This window comes from Penicillium samsonianum (genome assembly GCF_028829775.1).
Source record: "Penicillium samsonianum strain IBT 33392 chromosome Unknown utg000005l_segment0_segment0, whole genome shotgun sequence".
Taxonomy (NCBI): Eukaryota; Fungi; Ascomycota; class Eurotiomycetes; order Eurotiales; family Aspergillaceae; genus Penicillium; species Penicillium samsonianum.
In genome coordinates, this window is record NW_026643263.1 from 2,300,644 (window position 1) to 2,322,144 (window position 21,501).

Genomic DNA, 21,501 nt, shown 5'->3' on the forward strand with positions numbered 1-21,501 from the left:
ACGCCAGAGCTCTTCTGTTACATCTCGGGTCCAGTTGGAGGGTATACTAAAATGTTCGGTGATCATGCCGGTGGCCCACACGAATTTGGAATCTGGACCAGATCAATTTATTTCAATAGCGCATGCATTTTAGAGCTTTTGCTTATACGTATATCATTGTGACAACATCTTTAGATAACATGGGTTGACCTTTTACTTGCTACTAAGTATGCCATACGGCTTGCCTGCGCCGATCAGGCCGGGATGGCCTTCGAATCTACGGTCAACATAGGGGACCCAAAGGCATATCGTACACGACCTTCTTCATATGACTGTCCCCTCTCCCGCATATGTGTTGCAGGCCAGAGCTTCTGACGATCGGAATAGTACTGGTCGTGCAGATCACCTTCAGCGGCACAGTTATACGTTGCATAGATCGCACGCCGGTCCTTCGAGCTAATATTGGCGCCACTGCGATGGGCCAGGTATGAGCCAAATACCAAGATATCACCTACTCTTATTAATAAAACTTCGATGAAAGTATTGGGAGCTTTTCAATTTGCATACCTGAATCAAGCTCAGCCGGTGTCCATACATTGCTTTCGACCCAATCCGATGCAATGCAGCGATCGGTACCGAGAGGAATATCCATGCGATGGCTGCCATCCACAACTTCCAGGCCTCCATTGGCTGCATTCATTTCATCGACCGCTGCAAGAATAGTCAAATGCTTGATGTTTTTAACGTGAGTGTAGGCATTGGCATCGATATGAGGGTCAAAACCACCTACCAGACAGGTGAGCGATTGAGTCAGGGCTATAAAAGTGGACATTACTTACCGCTTCCTGCCAATTTGTAATTGATCTTTTCTTTGAAGAGAAGCATCTCCTCTCCTGCGAGCTGTTGTAGAACACTTGTTGCACGTTGCCCTCGGAGGAAACTATCAAATCCGACATGCGAGTTGGCAAAGTTCTCGGTGCGACATAGCACGCGTTTGCCTTCTGAATTAACCTCTTCATAGGGCATCCAAGGCACGCCAGGGGTGCATGGAAGATCATGGACTTCTTGTGCCCATTCTCGCAACAGCTCCGATTCTTTAGAAGTGAAGAAATCACGAATCAGCAGGTATCCACACTCGTGGAAACTCTGAAGCTGCTCAGCAGAGAGCGAGTAATGGAAATTGTTCATTATTTTACCAGTGGATTCGGGTAGAAACACAAAAGATAATGCCTTCGTGAAACGTTGGGAGCTCAGGGGCTCGCATTTTGTAGATCGATCGAGAAGTAGGTATTTGCGATGAAAGTCCGGAGGTATCGCCCTTCGCACCGAGATGAGTACTTTTCGAACGATACAAAATATAGATCCGCTACGTAAAATGTCCAAGCACATGAGTGAAAGATAAACTCCGATAGGTCTGACAATCAGGTAATTCCATGTTCGGGAAGACTACGGATCTCAGGAGACGAGGTTCAAGCACATGGCTGAAAGATAAGCTCCGATAGGTTTGCGATCAGGTAATGCCCTATTCAACTTTAGGAGACTAAGGCGACTATGTGGGGGTTGCCAAGACATCTTTATGAGCCCTGAAAGAATCAAATGTAACCCGGAACTACCGAAACTGTGGAGTTCTGTTACACCCCCAGAGTCCAGGTGGACATAAGGCAGGCATCTAGGCAGGCGGGGAGCTTGGACCCCTACTTAGTACCACGTACCCACAGGCTCATCTCGCACTTCGCACCGAGCCTACCGTGTCTCTATTCCACGCTGTCATTGGTCTCTTTTAGGAGTAATTCATCGTTAGAACCATCGAAGATAGCTTCTATAGATATCAATATATTCCCATAGGAACCTATCCTCATTGATGTTTGTTCAATATCCTTGTCAATATGGCTACATCTCCCAGTGACTCTACCATGAAGAAGGAAGATCCCAAGGAGCAAGTCTCGCAAACCGACTGGGATATCGAGCAACGAGAACCCGAGAAGAAACGCTCGGGTGTCCTCAATGTAGTGATTTCCGGGTTGGCCTTGTTCAGTGATGGATACAACGCTCAAATCAGTACGTGTTGATCTGTATCTCAAAAGCTCGTCTTTTTCTCCTCTGTACTAACCGTGCGGTAGTTGGCTATATGGAGCCTTTATTCTCAGTTCTGTGAGTAGCCCTGTTTCCAGAATAGTTCTGGCCAAATTTGCTGATGAGTTCAGCTATAAGGATGGAATGTCTTCAACTATAAAGTCGCGCCTGTCGAACTCATATCTCATCGGTGAAATATTTGGCATGCTTTTCTTTGGGGTTCTGATTGACCGTATTGGTCGTCGGACTGGTATCGTCGCCGCGACGGCGTTCCTTATTATCGGAGTCGTGTTAGCAACCGCCTCGCATGGAAAATCGCAACTAGGGTATGCCTATTCAAGAACTTGAACTTTTTCGATCGAAGCCCATCACTTACGCCGCAATCAGAATGTTTTGGATGATGATTATTGCCCGAGGCATTGCAGGGTTTGGCGCTGGAGGAGAATATCCTGTTTGCGCCACCAGTGCTACTGAGGCCGCTGATGAGACAGTCCACCTCCGGAAGCGACGTGGTTTCTTGGTCGCACTAACCACGGATTTTGCTATAGATCTGGTCAGTAATAGCACGATGTCGATGGGGACCTTGCTAATTTTACGATAGGGATTTGTTGCAGCTGGCTTGGTTGCTCTTATTGTTCTCGCGTGTTACAGCCAACAAAACTCTGAAGGGGTCTGGCGTGTTGCATTCGGTCTGGGCATTGTGGTAAGTCTTTTGCCTCGAAAACCTAAATAAAATTAACGATTCTGACACTGGGATCAGTTGCCACTATCAATCTGTTTCTTCCGCTTTCGGATGGTCAACTCTACTCAATACCAAAAGCATGCTATCAAGTCGCAGTATCCCTACGGTTTAGTTCTACGTCGCTACTGGAAACCCATGCTTGGAACATGTGGGTCATTCAGTTTGGTTGAATCGTACAGTGGCTTTGGCTAACGTTGATTTTTATAGCCTTGGCTTGGTTCTGCTACGACTTTGTCACATATCCATTTGGTCTATTCTCGTCCACCATTATTGAGCAGCTTAACCCCAACAACACCACAGTTCAGAATATTGGATACGGGGTGAGTCGTCATACCACCATCTTTTAGCTGGTTAAACTGACCAGAGAATTCCCAGACCGTCATCAACTGTTTTTATCTTCCAGGATGTTTACTTGGTGGTATCCTGATGGATCGAATCGGCCGCAAACAGACCATGACCTTAGGGTTCATGATCTGGGCTATATGGGGATTTATTCTGGGGGCTGCACTCCAACCTATTCAGAGTGTTTTCCCACTTTTTATAGTCATGTATGGCATTTTCCAAGCGCTCGGAGAGATGGGCCCTGGAGTCTCGACATTCCTCTGTGCTTCGGAGTCATTTCCAACACCTCTACGTGGTCATTTCCTCGGATTTGCGGCTGCAGTTGGCAAAGCCGGGGCATCGATCGGGACAGAAGTCTTCACCCCGATCCAGAACTCCTTCGATACCACCGCCAAAGGCCAGCAAGCAGTTTTCCTAATTGGTGCGGCCTTCACAGTGGTAGGTGGTCTGGTTGCCTGGTTCCTCATCCCAGATATGTCTCGAGAGCTTGAGACAGAGGACGCCAAGTTTAAAGCATACTTAGAAGAGCATGGCTATGATGTGAGTTTGTATGGCGAGGCATTGGTCGTCAACGCTCGCGCTTCGACTTAACCATCCCGGCAGACAAACAAAGTATAGAGAGTTCAGAAATTACACCAAATTCAGAGCGATTGTAAAAGACCCAAATGAGACCAATCAGTAAGATCTTGCTTCCCAGGCTGTGACTATGGGTAGAAAAGGGTTCACTCAAGTAGCGAAGGAATCTAGCAGACCTTGCCAAACGTGTCGTCTGTCTGTAAAAAGAATATGCCATACTATTTTGGATTCCTTGTTGTCACAACCCAGATGAGGCGTACTATTGCAATGAATCGGTAGGTGAGCCCTAGTATCTTTGCTGGAGGTTTACTGTTTGTTTTGATTTTATTTCTGCCTTTCAAATCAGGACTTCATCATTTTGGCCCAGTAACTAAATAACTAACTAGTAGATAGAGTTTGTCCCACAACTATGAGAATCCAGTTGTCTTGGTCTTTTACTAGAAACTTCATGATCTAATATGGCTCCGGGAATCAGAACTAGCATGAGATTAATAATACCGAGTCATTGTATTTATATACTTATATTACCCTACAGAAAGGTTCACCTACATCGGTCGAAGTATGTACCGAGGTATGTACCTAGGCAGATCTGGGGGTTTACAGCGACCCACATCTCCACTTTTCTAGAATCCGGGTGGATATTTCTTATTTTTGTTCTTACATTCATGGATATTCTTATAGAGATCACCCAAAATGTCCTACAGCTAGGATAATTAATGATCTGTTATTCTAAGCAGATAATTCCACGTCGGGAGTATAACCCTTTGTCGCGATACGCTATGATGCCTTTCATTTCCAACCAGTATCTGTTTTACACATAGCCCAAACCCTATCTATATAGGATCGACAGATAATCTGCGACTGTCTATATTAACCTAGAATCAGATCCTGCTGGCCATGGATCAAATTATACCGGGTAAAACTCAGAACTATGAAATGTGGCCCTGGATCACTGTCCAGCTGGACAATGATGTCACAAAGTTGGCATGTCTCCAAGGAAGTGGAAAAGGATGGTACACAGCTCACAGGGGCAATAACCTCGTGTCTTTTGATCGTTCTAAGATCGTGTCAACGAAGCATCGCTCTTACTCTAATTTTCGCGCTTTGCTCACTTGTTCATCTTATCAGTCATTCACCTTAAACGATCTACAAAAAAACCCCGATCATCTCTCATCCTTCCATCTCATACCCATCGAATCCGCAGCTCCCTACTCCGCCATGCCCACCCCTGTCCTCCGCCTAGGTATCCTAGGCGCCACTAACGCCGTCCAAGCCACCTATCTCCCGGTGCTCCGCTCGCTCAAAACCTACTACACCCTCACAGCCATCTACGACCCCAGCGCCGAGATCGCAAACCAGTGCCAATCCCGCTTCGACATAACCCACAGCACAACAGTCGTCGAAGATGTGCTGCACCATAAAGAAGTGGACGTCATCCTCAACCTCCTCCCAATAGAGTACCATGAGCAATACACCGTGACAGCCCTCGAATCCGGCAAAGACGTAATGGTCGAAGTCCCCCTTACAATGAGCATCTCAAGCATGCGCCGGATCCGCGAAGCAATCAAAAAAGGCAAATCCACCCGATCCCTCGACGACACCAACGAAACAGACGGCCCAAAAGTATTCGTCGGATGCGCGCGTCGCTACGCCCCCTGCTTCACAGATGTCTTCAAGAAAGAGCTCGCCGCCCTAGGCCGCGTGTACTACGCGCGCTGTCGATACATCGCCGGCCCAATGAACAACATCGTCGCGCCGGCCTCGATGGACATCGCGCCGCCAATAAAAAGCTACAATAACCCCGAGCAGTTCCGCGCGCTGCTGGAAGACGTGTACGGGTCGAAAGACGACCTCACACCGGACAGAGCCGCTTTCTGTCGCTACCTCAGTATGCTGGGTTGTCATGATCTGTCGGTGATGCGCGAGTCGTTGGGCTTCCCGAATGCTGTTTCTAACGTTGTTATCACGAACCCGTTCTACTCTGCCATTTTTCACTATACGAATTCCGCTGAGAATGATGGTCTCCCGTTCACGCTTCTCTATGAGGCTGGTGTTGATGCTGTGCCTCGCTGTGATGCTCATTTGACTGTCTACGGCGCGCATAAGACGCTCAGTGTGGAATATGACTTCCCGCGTCCTGGTGAGATGATCAGTACTGGGACCTATGTGCGGGTTGTTGTTGAGGAAGCGGATGAGACGGTGGAGATGGATCATGTCAATGGAAATCAGATTAATGAGAATGAGAATGCTGTTCCTCGGCCTCGTGTAAAACGGACGGAGACTGTTAGTACCTGTGACGAGGCTTATGAGCGTGAATTCGTGGCTCTGCATTCTTATCTGGTTGGTGAGGGGTCGGCGGCGAAGACAACTGCTGATGATGACGCTGTCATGGATCTGCGGCTGCTGCTTATGATCATTGACCACTACAACCGCCGGTGTGGTACCATTCGGACTCCGTTGGGTTGAGGGTTGAGATATTTGTCAGGGGTTTTTTTAAGGAGGTTGCTTTGGGCTGTTTCTACGGGAATTGTTTACATAAGGTCTCATGGATAATCGGAGTCTTCGGGGTTGAAAACAGCCAGAGGGAAATTATTTGACTGCCGTCTCGGGTTTGAGGCGCCCTTTAATATGAAATACAAGATACATACCTGTGTTCCATGTATCGTAGGTAGCATTCAAGCTATGATCTCTATCTGTCTGAAATTACACTATCGCTTGCCCTTCTTCTTATTCTTCTTAGCATTAGAGCCACCGCCGCCACCGCCGGGCTTTTGCTGTTGCTGAGCGGGGGACTCTTCCGCCTTCTCATTGACAGGACCACCCTGCGTGAGGGCCGCAGCACGCTGCTTACCCTTCTTGCCCTTGGGCCTGTAAGAAGAACGGTCACGCACAGGCAGCCAGCGCTCAGGGTCCGGCTTCTTGGCGGGATCGAAGTCCTTGGGCAGACGGGACTTGCGAACACGCTTGTTGGCACGGTCGTCGGCGCTAGCTGCAGTGCGCTTGCGGGCACCAGCGAAGGCAGCAGCGGCCGCTGCAACTGAGGAGGCAGAGGGAGAAATGCCAGCGGATTCCAGAGCTGAGATGTCGACGTCGGCGATCAGGTCACTGACTGCCGGCAAGCGGTCGAGTTCGGACTCGATCTGCGCATAGTCCAGGGTTGCTTGTGAGGCGACATAGCCGGCGATGGCGACGCGGTCGTTGGGGTCTTGCTGGTGCAGAGTACGGAATAGATCACTCGCTGTGGCTAGGTCGGTGTGGTCTTCAGAGTGCAGGAGGGAGGCGGCTGCTGCACGGAGGAGGGACGCCGGGGGCTCAGGCTTCGTGCGCCAGTAGGAGGCGGCTTGTGCGAGAGTGGTGCGAATCTGGACCCCGCGGCCTTCACGCTGGTACAGTGAGACGAGGACACTGAGAAGGCCTGGGTTGAAGCGGACGGAGTCGTTTGACCCCTCAAGACTGCGGAGGGTTCGCTCCATGGCTGTGATAGCAGAGGTGGTGTTGCCGCTGCTGACATAGAGCTGTACCACTGTCAGAAGAAGGCCGATGTCTGTGGGCCGTCGCTCCAGCAATGGGATAATCAGTTTAAGGGCTTTAGAGCCGGTTTCGCCTTGAGCGTGTGCTGCGGCATTGAATACAGAGAGAAGGTTGGTGATAGCGTCGGTGGATGGGCTTGGGCGTTTTGACTGTGCCTTAGCTGTGGACCGGATTATGCCATCGTATTTTTGGACAAGGAGGTCTGCGGCGTGCGAGTTGCCGACCAGATCACGGTCCTGGAATTCGAATAGCCGGTCGTTATTGGTGGCATCTGGGGTGTCGTGGAGGGCCTTGTATAGGATGTAGGGATTGACGGCAGTCGGACGAGCGAGGACGATGTTGTTACGGGCGATCTTTTTGGTTGATAACTCGGTGATGCTAGTAAAGGATGTAAGTAATAAGTTTCGAGCTGGTATGATTCAACGTACTTCTCCACGGAAATATCTTTGAGGACCGCCTCGGCCTCTTCCAACTTTCCAAGTTGAATCAGGACATAGAGTTGTTGCACTGCGATTGGCAGCAGCTCTGCGGCCTTGTCGTCAGGTGAAAGGTCCTCTGATGTCCGGCAGATATCTATGCAAAACGTCAGTCTGGGTCCTAGTCTCGGGCAAGATGGCGGCATGCTGACTTTGAGCTCGGTTAAGCAGGACCTCGCTCTGCTTAAATGATCCCTTTGCAATGTTCAAGCAAGCTGCGTTGTAGGTTGTTTCGAATGATTCCAAATCCTCCCTCGACAATCGATCGTGGCGCACGAATTCTGGTTCCCCTTTCCATTGAAGCTGGGCATCGGTAGCCCACGAATTAATGTTCAGGTCGTTAACTTCGTGGCCGAAAGATGTCGTATCTTTCGAGAGTTGTTCATAAAGCTCGGCTGCCCGTCGGAAGTGCTCGGCACGATAGCGCTGTTATAACAAGCTAATCAACATTGGTCCTCAAGCAACAGAAGGACAAATGGGGCACCATACCACTTGTGCCTCAAGGTGACTAGCACCACGCCCAGAAGCTGTGCGAGTCAAGGCTTCTGTGGCTTCTTCAAGCTTCCCACATTTGTAGGATGCATAGGCGTATTCCAGGCTTGCACTCTGCTTCAGCGCATCGCCTCCGGTCTGGAATGTCTTGAGAGCTTCTTCGTAAAGGTCGAGTTTCAATAAAGCAACAACTTTCATGTGTTGCGCTTGCAAATCGGATTTGGATTTGGCGAGTACTGCATTGCACGACTGGAGGACTTCCTCGTGGTCGTCAATCGACGCCCGCTGCAATAGCGAGGCCAGCGATTGCGCAACCATGGTGGGGGTTGAGAATTCGAGAGGGTATTAGGGGGTGAAGAAGACGGTAACTTCAATATCCGATAAAAGATAAAATCGCAGGATTTATATAAAGAACACCGTTGCCGATTTCCCCAGATCAACTGATATCAAACCAATGTGCGGAACTGGTCTTTCCCCGATGGGTTTCTGCGCTCAACGCCATGTGCCCCACCGTAGCTCACGTGTCCTATTTGATACAATTTGGCAAGTTCATGACAGATCTCGAAACGCTGGAGTTTTTAGAGTCTGTACTGAGGTGAAACTCCATTTAAGACAATTCTCGCATTATAAACTCGATATATTCAAAATTTGAGCGGATTTCCAGGTACTTCAAATTCACGAGGGCTGAGACCGGGGGGGAACTCCGCAGCTGGACCACCTACAAAGCATACTAAGAAGACCACTGCTACTGCTAACGCCCTTTCTCTCCACGTGCTGCCCAGGTGGTACGTACCTACCCTACTTAGGTACCCTCGAACCATTGAACAACGATGGATAACCAGAGACATTCGACTTAGTTAAGATTGGAAGGACAAAAAGCTTTTTTTCTCCCATTATGTCCATCCATCGTCGTGTTCAATGATGGTTCCCACTAGCCCGGCCCCCTTCATTAGTCTATTCCATACGCTGCTTTTGGCTCGCGCCGTCAACGTCGCTGGAGATCCTCTCGGTGGTGTTTGGATTGACAAGTATCGAGTTGCAACAGTAGCTTGCGTCCTCACTTGCCATAAAACCAGACATCGGCCGAGCCAGCACCTACCTGGACCTTCACTAATGACGGAAAGTTACTAGGTAGTATGGACTGAAAAAAGGCATACGGATTTTAAAGTTACTACATATATCTGTGCAATGGCTACATACTCCTCGAAGTGTTTGGGTCAGCCCTACGAGACAGTTGATACGGCTGCTTCAAAGATAAGCACAATTTATAACTGAATGGCAGCTGGTGAAAATTCAATACCTCAAATTTGAACTGGTCCATCACAAGATGTAGGTGTTTAATAAACATCATTGGCCATATAGCACTAAACTCTCCACCCATCAAATAAACCATCACATGTTTCTTGTTTTTTTTTACCCGGCTCATACACTGCTATCCTAGGAGAATTTTATCATGACTTTCGTCTCCAGGTGATCGGAAAATCGTTGATATGCCTTTGGTGCCTCTTCGATATCGATGACGCTGGAGAAAACGAAGCTCGGGTTAGCTATGCCACTTTTCACAAGTTCCAGCAGTGGCTCAACAAATAATTTGCTGTCCACTACACCGCCACGAATAGTCATGTTCTTTTCCCAGAAGAGCGTCATGGGAAATTTCATAAATGGTGAGATGGTGCTTCCTTGTTGAACTCCCTTGGAATTCGGTTGAGCAAAGTGTACCCCAATAACCGCTAAACCACCACCCACGCTGATGCACTTGGTCGCCTGTGTGATAACGAAGGACTGATCGGGCTCCAATTTCTCGTTGACGCATTCCTCCCCAACACAATCTACGGTGCGCTGAACGCCACGCGGTTCTCGGGCCAGGATTTGCGCCGACGGTTCGCCCTTCGTGAAGTTGATCGGAATGGCTCCAATGGAAGCTGCGAGTTCGAGTCGGTCTTCAACGGAGTCAATGGAATACACACGAGATGCCCCACGGAGAATTGCCGAATACGCAGCAAGAAGTCCGACTGGGCCTGCCCCAAAAATCGCGATTTTATCTCCTGCCTCGAAGCCCGACCAAGTGACCCCCGTCCAGGCAGTAGGGAAGATATCTGAAAGAACAACCAGATCCTTATCCTCAATCTCATCAAACTCGTTACCGAGAATGATCAAGGATTTGTCCGCAAGTGGAACACGGACAAATTCGGCTGTTGAAAATAGTGTGGTTAGTTAGACACAGGTCTTCTTGCACTAATGAAAACATGATTCTGCAGCGCTCAATCGTACCTTGACAGCCTCCCAAATTGCCAAATTCCGATCCTTCTCCATACAATGCAACAGCAGGGTTAATTGCTGGTTCTAAATCCAGCCCGACGCCATCAGGAATGTCAGGGATAATGACCCGATCCCCAACATTCACGGAATCAACTTGTTCTCCTACTTTCTCGACGATACCCATGGCCTCATGTCCAATAGGATAAGGAACCCGGTCGCTGCCAAAGACACCGTGGTAGTTGTGCAGGTCGGAGCCGCAGATAGCTGCTGAAGTTACCCGAACAACGGCATCCGTTTGCCTGGCGATATTTGCCTTCGGAATATCGCGGACATGAACCCTGAGCGGATGGCCATCAAAAACGACTGACCGCATAGTTCTGCTCTTGCTATGCGTCTCTGCCATAGTGTGTAAAGATATATAATGCTATTGGAGCGTTGGAAATGTGGGATTATTCCTTGAGTGGTTTTGTAAAACAGGGAGAAATTTGCTGTTGGATTCAAATTGGCTAAGATTCACCCTTGTCAGAAGTGACCCGTCCTTATATAGCAATTAGTGATGAATGCATTAGTGATGAATGCACCCGTGTAGCTGAGTATAAGTTCCACGCATACATAGGACCTGACGTCATATTTTAGGTATTTTACGTCTCATAGCACGTCAGTCTCAGCATATGTACTAGAAGTCAGTCTCAAGGAAGACAATAAACCCAGCCGGAAACGGCTATGTCTAGAGCATCTATAAGCTAAGTCTGATGTAAGATGAGAAATCCAAGGCTGGATCCTATGTATGGGTTCTTGGAACAATCTATTCGGAGGTCTCCGTCGCAACTCGATTGGGTACCAAACTCCTTCAGAGCAACTAGCTCAAGTTGCCAAGGATAACACATCCTCGTTGGGCGCTTAACAATAGGAATTAAGTCCGCCTGTGGACGGATTCTCTGACTGCTTAATAAGTATGTATAATTAACCTTCGAAGCGCTGGAGTGCTGGTGGTCACTGATCCTGTGCCAAATACTCAGTGAGCAGAACCCTGAACGCCTTCATAAAGCGGCAACCCGATCGGGAAAATCTTGACCGCTGCCAAAAATTCGGCCTACGTTGCTGCCTAGTAGGGGGCGGCCCTGGAGAGAAATATGTCTGTCCCCTCGTTCAAGTTGACCCTTGCAACGATTTAAGTCCCTGTGGGGCTCATCAACGCTTTCACCTCCCCACTGTCTTCTTTCTCTTACCTGAATTCTAGTTGAATCATCAATCAACATTGTCGGCTTTCCAAAATGCACCACCTCCGTGATTCTCTGCTGAGCTCTCTGCCTAGAGACACTCCCACAACGGGCGACCATGCTCGTAGAGACCAGGAAAGTACACGCCAGTCTATCGCTCGGGGTGAATTCAAAGAGGTTCGAGACGTGGCCTTTAGTAACCGGACCTGGATCGTTACCAGCCGATACTGCGATATTGGAGATGGTGTAGATTCCCTTGATGGCTATATTCATTCCCTGTGGTATATGTACTATGAGCTTGGCCGAAACATCTCCTCCGAATCACCTGAACATGAAGGTATAGTCCTCGATATCCTCCGCATTCAAGGAATGGGGCCGTTGACTAGACCTGCACGCGGAGTCAATGGGATTGATATCGCAAGAACCGTCGACGGTACACTGTGGAACGATCTCCCCTTCTTGGTTGGCGATATGACTAGTTTCTGGGTCAATCACGGTGCTTCTATGTCCGGAACACACCGTCTCAATTTTGCAACATTCCTGGCTAAACTTGCATCCACTCGTGTCGCTAAGGATAGGCTGTGCCAAGTTGCCCTTCTGATCTTCCGTACTCTCTTTGAAAGCCCTCAAGCACTTCGCACTGGGGAAGAGTCCGACGAGGAAGACCTCAACCGAGGTACCAAGCAGCTTGAGGTCTTTCATCTGTTACCAGCTGCTGTTGCTTGGCTGAAAATAGCAGGCCACAACCTCCTTTTGCTATCAGAGGTGTATTGGAACGACTGCCCTAGCCAGATCAGCAAGGGTGGTGAGGAGTTCCTCGAATCGGAGCTCGGACAGCGATCACCTGCTGGATTCTCGCCATGGAGATACATGTTCTGGCTGAAGCGACTTCATGAGATTCAGGAAGAAGCTAAGGAGGCCAATGAGAACGTCCTGGAGGAGCTTGCCACTGATGGCATCCAGTACATGATCAACACAATCAAGCAAACGAATTCTGAGGTCCTCAGCGCTTACAAGAATGGTGGCGATGCCCTGCATCAGGATAAGCATCTCTCGTGCCTGAAGCCCCTTGCACGCGTTGAGGAGCCAGAGTCGTAAAGACTGGTTTCCATCCGTAACTTGGATAGCGAGCCACCGGTGAATCGCCCCCATCCAGAACCGCCACTATTCTGCGTCCCTGCCAAGGTGATGGTACTTTCTATTGGACTAGAGAAGCCAATAACCTGAGAAATACACCGATATCCTTAGTCATCTATACTGGGCACTTATAGTTAACTAGTTAGTTACGTGGTCACTGAGTAATCACCCTGTGCTGTGAGATACTAAGTGAGCAGGACCCTGAGCGCCCTCATAAAGCGGCACCCCGATCGGGAAAATCACGCCTAAAATCCGGTACATACTGGTACATCTGTAGGGTGCTGGACTTGATGCTGATACATAACTCCCTCTTTTGCATATGATATAGAGTTTATGGTTCATGGCAATAGCGATATGTACATACAGAGTACATAAATCCCACGTTGAACTCTTTCCCATTTTCCGGTCAGCACATCTACCCAGTGCCCGGGTTCGAAGTGCGTCAAGCAAATTAATGGCCTAGGCCTATCTTGTAGGAAGCCGCATGGGTGGGACCGAAACCTCTTGGCGCATCGCTACTGCAGGGCGTTTTTTTCATGGATAATTTCAATTCTAACCCTGGAGTGTAGCGTGCTAGTGCGTATGAAACTGGGAAGCTGATATGAGGGAGGAAGACCAAAAAACACGGAAATTTGATCAGATCCGGACCTGAGGAGGAATTTAAACCATATTTATGGCAACCAGGTGGGCACCTTGGGAAAATCCCCGTTTTTCGGGCGCCTCCGGGCCGCTCCAGGGCTGAATCATGAACAGTCACAAGCCACCAAATGCCATACACAGGTACTTCCTATTTCGTTATTGGACCGAGACCCACACGTCGGTGCTCTTGCTCCCAAAACTGTCCTCTGCGGGGTCTCGCTACGAAGCCTATCATCAAATCTGAATAGCTAATAATAATCTGTTGGCTATACTATCATTGTTCATCTTAAGCCTTCTAAATCAAAGAGACTATCTGATGTATATATCTTCCGTTCCAGGGCCTAATACAGAGTCATCTAAGTCTATTGCTATCCGCCCAGGAGATATAATAGGAGTTTGCGGGAACTGAGCAGATACCATCCGAAGAAAGCCTCCCGGTTTTAGAAGCCTCCGCATTAATTATGCAGCCAAAGGAAGCAATTAAAACACCTCTACCCCGGCTACGCGCATGCAGAGAATCGCCTTTATAGCCCCATACACGGCTCCCCCGAGGATCCTCGGACATAGAAGGGGATATATCCAAAAAGGTCGAGATAGCTCATTGTTTTGGTGAAGATAAATTCACAGAAATCTATTCCATACAAATGAGCGCTATACTAAGCGCATTTACTCCGTATATCACTCCTTGCCAACACGAAAACCCACAGCCTCCGGTTTATCACACTAAAGACAGTATCCACATGTCCCCTGTGAACTCGCAAGTCAATACCCCTGCATGCCCTCCTACGTAGCGCCCGTCTCAACGCACGGTATGTGCTCTGTAAAATTTTAATCCTCAAATCTCAGTTACGCGCCCATTAAACTATGCCAAGGCCCTCTAGCTAGTGACCAAATGACGCTCGCATTTCGCTTTCTACAGCCACCTATCACTCGCCATAATTTGCGAGTATATTATTTCCCATTCTTTCCATCATACTGCAGAGCCGCTCTTCAGGATGGCCCCCTATGCTATGGAATATATCTTCTGTTGGCTGCTCGCCACCGCAGTCATAGTGCATGCAGATGGTATTCCTTGGACAATGTTATGGTCTGATCAAACCTATGGTCCAGATGGCCCATGGCACGCCGTGTCAGTTGAATTGGGATCCAAAAACCAGCCCATTGATCTCTACCCAGGCGACCGATGGGCTAGTACCATTCTTCTCGACACCGTCTGCTCAGACAACTCAACTCCCTGTTATGCAAAACGAGCTGGTCGCTTCGACATAAACGCCTCAACATCTGCCGTCACCTTGAACACGCCGACCGACCCGAGCCAGATAACATGGCTGTCCGATCAGAGCAGTGCCGGCGTGAATAAATGGGGTGGTACCGGATATGTCAAAGAAGGGGTTCTCGCCGACACGATCAGGTTGCAAAATGGACATACAATACCAAATGTTTCTATGGCGTCTATCTACGATGCTTACCAAGAATACCCGAATGGAAAACAATACCCTGTTTCTGTGGGGACCTTGTCGCTGGGAGGTCCGAAGCCTATCCACGTAGTGCAGGGGAACAAGTTCAATTTGTTATCTGCTTGGGAGCACTGGAACGATTCTTCCTCTGATCGTATCCCCTCATACTCATGGGGGATGCACATTGGGTCTGTGGAACCTGACATTCCAGGCTCACTGATGCTTGGCGGGTATGATCAAAGCCGAGTGTTGGATCAAGTAAGCTCTCAGCAGGTTGATGCTACGAACCATCTCGGCAATCTTAGGATTTATCTCAAAGACATCGGGATAGGAGTTGCCACGGGGGGATCTCCATTTGGCTTTGAGAATAAATCCGGGCTGTTCAAGTGGGGAGACAGTATCACCAGCAGGGCGAAAACAGTGGAGATCGATCCTACACTTCCATACCTCTACCTTCCTAAACAGACCTGTGATACAATGGCAGCGGAGCTCCCGGTTACCTTTAACGAAGGTCTGGGTCTATATTTCTGGAACACACACGACGAAAGCTACGAGAAAATAACATCCTCCCCGGCATATATGTCCTTCACATTTGAGAAGAATGCGACAAACACTCAAAATATCACCATAAAAGTTCCTTTCCAACTTCTAAAGCTTACCCTTCAAGAGCCACTAGTGGAAGAGAACACAACCTACTTCCCATGCTATCCCTCCGACTCCTTCGTCCTCGGCAGAGCTTTCCTTCAAGCAGCCTTTATTGGCACAAACTGGCAAGAGGGCATTGGAGGCGGTTACTGGTTTTTGGCACAAGCACCTGGGCCGGCGATCGGATCAGGTGTTCAGCAGAGTATTGGGATTAGTGACACCTCAATCCAGGCTTCAGCCAATTCATGGAAAGACAGCTGGGACGGGTATTGGGTACCTCTTTCGTCGAAGAACTCTAACTCGAGTCTCTCAACTGGGTCAACTGGTATTGGCAGCTCCAACTCTGGTCTCTCAACTGGGGCAAAGGTTGGCATTGGTATTGGATGTGCTATTGGTGGCTTGGTGTTGATTGGGATGGTTGCTTGGGCGATCATCTCTCGTCGAAAGCGAGCAACGAATTCGCGACCTGGGACCATGGATGAATATAGCATTGCACCGAGTCCAGCTGAAAAGGAGACGCCACTTCAAGTGAACGAGTTGTATACTCATCATCCAAGTGACCTGCGGTCAGATATGGATATTCAAGAGGCACCGGGGTCTACTACGATCCGCCACGAACTTGTGTGATATTTTGAGCTACAACCTTGTTGGATGGCTCTCTCCCTCTCTCCTTCCTCTTCTCCTTTCTCTTCCTCTTTTCGTCCATCTGTTCTTTTGATGGTGCATGCACATATGTTCTTTCTCATAGAGATCTTTCATCTAGTGCCATTCTCTAGAAAACTTGAACAAGGAAGAGTGTATGTATATAATTTAAATAGATGAATTAATTCCCCGCGATCCCTGTCATGTATGACACCTATCCAGAATAAAATAGTCACCAGTGGCGCGAACAGTTTGTAGGAAGCTTTCGCGTATGTGAGGGCCCGCGAGAAAAGACTCTGAGCCGCTCGAGTACCCAAGACATGGTCTCTATCTATCCAAGTCTTCAAAAAGGTCATTTCTAGCTCCCCGAAATACTCAAGACATCTTTAACAAGTCAATAGATTTCCTTTCAACCTTGCTCGGATGGCATCTGGCTACAGGCTCGACGGATATGTCTGTTCCGATCGCTTTTCTCGATTGGGTGCGTACGGGCCGAGAGTAATACCACCCACGCCGCCTCCGCCTCTAGGTCAATTGGAACGAGATCAACTGTGAATCACTTCAGTCACGGTGCTTAAGGAGGAATGCCCTAATATATCTGCCTAAACGAGATCAATTAGCGCTCCTGCACACCCTACCAGTCTGCTCTCGCTTTTCTGCACGCATCCTCCCTCGCGATCGACCTGCCTCTTTGCCGCATAGCTTGTAGTACGAACCACGGTCAGCTATCATCCCACGTGCGTGGCATGACATGGAATGGACCGATAACCTTAGACAGAATGACCGGTTTCTTGTCATAGAGCTGTCGTTACACTCCCGTGGCGAGTATGAGGTCTTCCTCTTAGTTCATATCAAAGATGAGAGCATCCCCATCTATACAGATAATTCCCAGGTTTTGAAGGAGGTCGAAGCTCAGTTTATCCCACGCGAACTCTTGGGCCTGGCGGTTCTTTTCAATGAACGACACGTTAGAGTCATGGTATCCTAGGGATAGCAACGTCGAAGGAAACTGTCCGACCGACGCGTAAGCCTCTAGCTGATTGGAGTGAAATGCCCAGTGCCAGGACGATGAAATCCGGAGAGGAACAAGAAATATTCACACAAACAATGCGCAAGGTAGACTAGGTTTTCTTCTGCGAGAGTAAACCCCTTTGGTATTGGCATTATTGGGGGCTGGGTCGGCTCGGCCCCATACGATGTACAGTACGGAGTACGGAGTATGAAAGTACAAATTGGCAATGCCTCAAAGATTTTTGTGAGAAAAGAGTAAGAGACTTGAATATCACTTAAGGATCTTCAATCAAGACAGTGGGGCTGAGAGCGTAGCGGCAGTGCGTGGGTGAACCAAGTTGTGCCGGGCTCTAAATGACCATATCACAAATGCCAATTGTTATCGAGTACGGAGTACAATAATGGCAGTCCGGACATTACTCCGTTGTACTCCATTGTGGTGCTTATCTAGAGCCAAGTAGTGTCTTGGCTGTGAAAGCCATTTGGACAGGAATTAGCACACGGGTAGAGGACGCGCGGATGTGGGGACCGGAGGAATCAGAGACGAGTGAGAAGACGGGATCATTGCTTAGGAGGTCTTGGCATTGGCAGAGCTGTACTCCTGTACTCTGTGCTCTGTACCTTGGTACACTCCTTTTGAGAGTTGGCTACCCATCATATTGGATAGTACCAGAATGGAGTAATGGTCATAGAACCGTGTTGTCCCTTTTATCCTTTTATCAGCTACCTCCAGGACTGGATATAATTTCCCTTGAAGTTACAGTGGGAACCAAATCCTACTACACGAGGGCACGTGACTTCCGCCAAATGGATCCCTTCAACGTCATTGATCGTCTCTCAGGCCCCTTGGAGAATTGTCCCTGGCCATTTTTCATACCATGGAACCATGATCTTCCTTTAACCCTTGTGTTCCCGTTCTTTTCACTTTCTTCTCCTTCTTCTTCTTCGTCTTCCTCTTACCCTTCTCCACCCCCCCCCCAAAACCACCTGGGCATACTTATATAACACTTTCATTCGCCTGCGACCGTGGGCCCTTGATTGTGTTCTAGACCCAATTCTTGTCTCCGCAATGCGGTAGAACCCGACACAATCTCACAACACAAAATATGATATTCAACGCCCGAGATGGGTCTGTTCCCGGGGCGTCATGGGCCTGGAAAAAGGTGGTGCGGTTTGGAGTTGTCTTCCTGTTCGTGGTAGGATTTGCCACCGTATTATGGCCTTCGGTCGAGCCAGTGAAGCTGCCGCTGCAGACAGCTGCCAACATCACCCTCGCCCCCGATGTCTCGTGCGATCTCGATTACGATAAATTGGCATCCATGGACGTTCTCAAAGTCGCCCAATACACCCGTCGAGAAATCATAATCAATATGACGGACGAGCCAGTGCCCTACACGCAGTGGCTTGAACAGCCATTCTTGGAAGTACCAAGGGGTACTGAGGCGGACGGGTGCTCAATTCCCACACCAGTGACCTTGCGGGTCCCCAAGCCGCCGAAATTGGCGGACGCGTCACACATTGATTTTGGAGTCGCGACCAGTGTCGAGAGATTGAATGAGTCTCTGAATGCATTCGCTCACTGGGCTGGATACTCGCGCAGTCGCATTTTCGCACTGATCGAACCGGATCACTCGGAAAACGGAGTCCGGGATGTCTTAGCCAAGGCCGACTCTCTAGGGGTCAACCTCCACATCACAGAGGCGGAAGATGACTACCTCAACCGATACTTCGCACTTATCCCTCTTTTGAAGGAGAATGCTCGGGAATCAACCCGATGGGGCTGTATTATCGACGACGACACATTCTTCATGTCCATGCCCAGACTGGTGGATGCACTCGCTAAATACGACCACACCACCTCCATGTATATTGGCGGATTGTCGGAGTCTGTTCCGCAGATTGCGGCATTCGGAATGATTGGGTTTGGAGGCGCGGGCGTCTTCTTGTCGAAACCCCTCTTGGACGAAATTACCAACGTCTATGACAAGTGCTCTGCGATGGACTTCTCAGGCGATCGCCGCATCGCCATCTGCGTCTACCGCTACACCCAGACCCGGCTGACAGTGGACCACCGCCTGCGGCAATTGGACCTGATGCATGACGCCTCTGGATTCTTCGAGTCCGGCCGCGAGCCCCCACTCACAGTGCACCACTGGAAGTCCTGGTTCCACGCCGACATGCCGAAGCTAGCGGTGGTTGCCGAGCTATGCGGCGACAGCTGCCTCCTCCGCAAGTGGCACTTTGGCGACGGCTGGATCCTGACGAACGGGTTTTCGGTCATCAAGTATCACGCCGACCCAGACCAGGACGACATCGCCATGGAGCAGACCTGGGACTCCCACAATGGCGCCAATGACGAATCTTACCTGCACGAATTGGGTCCCCTCCGCCGCAAGGATGAGCACAAAAGGTCCTTCCAGTTGCAGGATGCCGTCCACGAGAACGACCGTGTCACTCAGTGGTATGTCATGCGCGATGAGAAGAATGGTGATCAAATCTTGGAGCTGTCATGGCGCAAGGGATAAATATTGTTTTGTTTCGCCTCGTACATGTACACCACGTGTACGGGTGGGCTCCTTTTTATGGTCTCCGGGCCCCGGCGGTCTGCTGGATCAATAAGCCCTCTTTCAGGCGCATGGGCGCATGGGTAAAGGAATGCCACTTTGCATGGAGTTTCGTTTCGTTTCGTTGTTTATAGATGATAGATACAACTTCTGTCCACTCTAATGAGTTGAATAATGTGATATGGAAGTTTTGGATTACCTCTTATGCTTCAAAATTGTAGCTGTTGAACATATAGTTCCGAGGAACGATCTTCTCGAGTACTCCGTAGGCTGCTTGGTCTTGATGGGTCTCGACTGACTGTTCCAGCACAGACACAGACAGTTTTGGTTCGGATTTGGGTAACGGCTTCATCATTCGCACTCGCACTGATCTACTCATTTGAGCCTTTCCAATATAAGAGTAGGTACAGATATCTGCAAAGCACAGATTTAAATATCTGTAGAGGACAGTGATGGTGGATATGCAGATAAAGCAAAGAGCAAGGAAGAAGAAAGCGGACAGGTGGGTATGACCCGCCTATCTACCATGGCAAGCAAGGCTGCCAAATTTCTAGAGGCCATAGCTCACCGATAGACATTATGCCGTACCATGGAACTGATGAATAACCCACCTGGGCAGTCCCTTGCATATCCCCATGTGGATATGGATACTTCTTGGTCTTTTATGACTAGCGTATAGGCAGGTGCCAAACATGTGGTTTGCAGTTTTTTATCTTCTCTACAGCGCTACTCAATATATATATTTTCAAGAACCAGTTCCCCAACATTGATCAGGCTTGTTAAACCCCACAACTAAAACAATAGACTAAAACAAAGCACCCAAGATGCCATAGATACATATGCATATTCTATATGCCAGCCTAGAGCTACAAAATCGAGAAATAAACACAACCCCTCTCGCGGATTTATTCCTCAAATTCGCGAACACACGGGGTACTATCTGACCACTATTTATCGGAGATAATAACGGCTTGTAGTAAAATTTAGTACGAAGTACTCCGTACGGAATAGGGGAATACCGTGGCCCAGCGAAGATCCTATGGAACCCCTGAAGATCGATCGGCGTTGAATGTCGATCGAGATACCACAATATAACGGATGTGAGACCAAGTGGAGTAAGAAGTAAGCAGTAGGCAGTAAGCAGTTAGGACTATGTTGTAGGGTAATTCGGTGCAAGTTAATCATCAAGGACAGTGGGAAACGGAGACTGCCTATTGACAGTGACCGACAACCTGGATCAAGATCCATCAAACAGAACCACATACGCAAAGTTGAGTATTCGGAGGGCAGTGAAGACTAGAATAAGAGATGTGATTTAAAGCCGTGCTGTTTCAGTCTACATCGCCCGTATCTATCTACAACACATTTCCTTTATACGGAGTCAGCTCTCAGTGGAGCATGGGGCATATTGTGCAACGCAATGCTTTAGGGTCATCTGCATTAGCTTCTGCGCCACCTGTTTAGTACGGAGTATATTTGGATGTTACCAGGGATAGCAGATTTTCTGCAGTTAGACTGGCGCAGCAGGCTGAGACGAGCTAGTGTTGACTTATCTGTGACTATTTACCTTGGTGTGATGAGTTAGGCACATCAGTGGGCCAGTGCTCAATTTCCCCGGGAGAAAGGTGACATCAGAGTGGAATCTGCGACAGAAGAAACAGAAAAATGGGCCTTTTGGTCATAGCGTCAGCGGCTGTTCCTGGATTTTGTGGATAT

At 48.9% G+C, this 21,501-nt stretch overlaps 9 protein-coding genes across 9 annotated transcripts; 6 read left to right on the forward strand and 3 right to left on the reverse strand.

The window, feature by feature from the left end:
* Positions 1 to 233: 233 nt before the first annotated feature.
* On the reverse strand, positions 234 to 1,167 carry N7471_009769 (phytanoyl-CoA dioxygenase family protein; the record flags this gene model as incomplete). Its single annotated transcript, XM_057282488.1, has 3 exons — positions 234 to 490; positions 547 to 765; positions 819 to 1,167. The coding sequence occupies 3 exons, from the start codon at positions 1,165 to 1,167 to the stop codon at positions 234 to 236; spliced, it is 825 nt and encodes a 274-aa protein (XP_057133371.1).
* Positions 1,168 to 1,865: 698 nt separating this feature from the next.
* N7471_009770 (uncharacterized protein) lies at positions 1,866 to 3,727 on the forward strand (the record flags this gene model as incomplete). The annotated part of the gene is made up of 8 exons (XM_057282489.1): positions 1,866 to 2,037; positions 2,100 to 2,130; positions 2,184 to 2,378; positions 2,440 to 2,605; positions 2,654 to 2,755; positions 2,813 to 2,942; positions 3,002 to 3,114; positions 3,170 to 3,727. The coding sequence occupies 8 exons, from the start codon at positions 1,866 to 1,868 to the stop codon at positions 3,725 to 3,727; spliced, it is 1,467 nt and encodes a 488-aa protein (XP_057133372.1).
* A 1,203-nt stretch (positions 3,728 to 4,930) lies between these two features.
* N7471_009771 (Gfo/Idh/MocA family protein) lies at positions 4,931 to 6,178 on the forward strand (the record flags this gene model as incomplete). Its single annotated transcript, XM_057282490.1, has 1 exon — positions 4,931 to 6,178. The coding sequence occupies one exon, from the start codon at positions 4,931 to 4,933 to the stop codon at positions 6,176 to 6,178; it is 1,248 nt and encodes a 415-aa protein (XP_057133373.1).
* Positions 6,179 to 6,297: 119 nt separating this feature from the next.
* On the reverse strand, positions 6,298 to 8,667 carry N7471_009772 (signal recognition particle subunit SRP72). The gene is made up of 4 exons (XM_057282491.1): positions 8,209 to 8,667; positions 7,872 to 8,145; positions 7,672 to 7,816; positions 6,298 to 7,621 (listed from the first exon to the last, which is right to left on the reverse strand). The coding sequence occupies exons 1-4, from the start codon at positions 8,527 to 8,529 to the stop codon at positions 6,421 to 6,423; spliced, it is 1,941 nt and encodes a 646-aa protein (XP_057133374.1). The 5' UTR covers positions 8,530 to 8,667; the 3' UTR covers positions 6,298 to 6,420.
* Positions 8,668 to 9,648: 981 nt separating this feature from the next.
* N7471_009773 (glutathione-independent formaldehyde dehydrogenase) lies at positions 9,649 to 10,873 on the reverse strand (the record flags this gene model as incomplete). Its single annotated transcript, XM_057282492.1, has 2 exons — positions 9,649 to 10,403; positions 10,483 to 10,873. The coding sequence occupies 2 exons, from the start codon at positions 10,871 to 10,873 to the stop codon at positions 9,649 to 9,651; spliced, it is 1,146 nt and encodes a 381-aa protein (XP_057133375.1).
* An 871-nt stretch (positions 10,874 to 11,744) lies between these two features.
* On the forward strand, positions 11,745 to 12,788 carry N7471_009774 (DUF3632 domain-containing protein; the record flags this gene model as incomplete). The annotated part of the gene is made up of 1 exon (XM_057282493.1): positions 11,745 to 12,788. The coding sequence occupies one exon, from the start codon at positions 11,745 to 11,747 to the stop codon at positions 12,786 to 12,788; it is 1,044 nt and encodes a 347-aa protein (XP_057133376.1).
* Positions 12,789 to 14,461: 1,673 nt separating this feature from the next.
* Positions 14,462 to 16,195, forward strand: N7471_009775 (uncharacterized protein; the record flags this gene model as incomplete). The annotated part of the gene is made up of 1 exon (XM_057282494.1): positions 14,462 to 16,195. One exon carries the CDS (start codon positions 14,462 to 14,464, stop codon positions 16,193 to 16,195), a length of 1,734 nt encoding a protein of 577 aa, XP_057133377.1.
* A 222-nt stretch (positions 16,196 to 16,417) lies between these two features.
* Positions 16,418 to 16,919, forward strand: N7471_009776 (uncharacterized protein; the record flags this gene model as incomplete). The annotated part of the gene is made up of 3 exons (XM_057282495.1): positions 16,418 to 16,460; positions 16,612 to 16,691; positions 16,740 to 16,919. The coding sequence occupies 3 exons, from the start codon at positions 16,418 to 16,420 to the stop codon at positions 16,917 to 16,919; spliced, it is 303 nt and encodes a 100-aa protein (XP_057133378.1).
* Positions 16,920 to 18,327: 1,408 nt separating this feature from the next.
* On the forward strand, positions 18,328 to 19,746 carry N7471_009777 (glycosyltransferase family 31 protein; the record flags this gene model as incomplete). Its single annotated transcript, XM_057282496.1, has 1 exon — positions 18,328 to 19,746. The coding sequence occupies one exon, from the start codon at positions 18,328 to 18,330 to the stop codon at positions 19,744 to 19,746; it is 1,419 nt and encodes a 472-aa protein (XP_057133379.1).
* Positions 19,747 to 21,501: the final 1,755 nt, after the last annotated feature.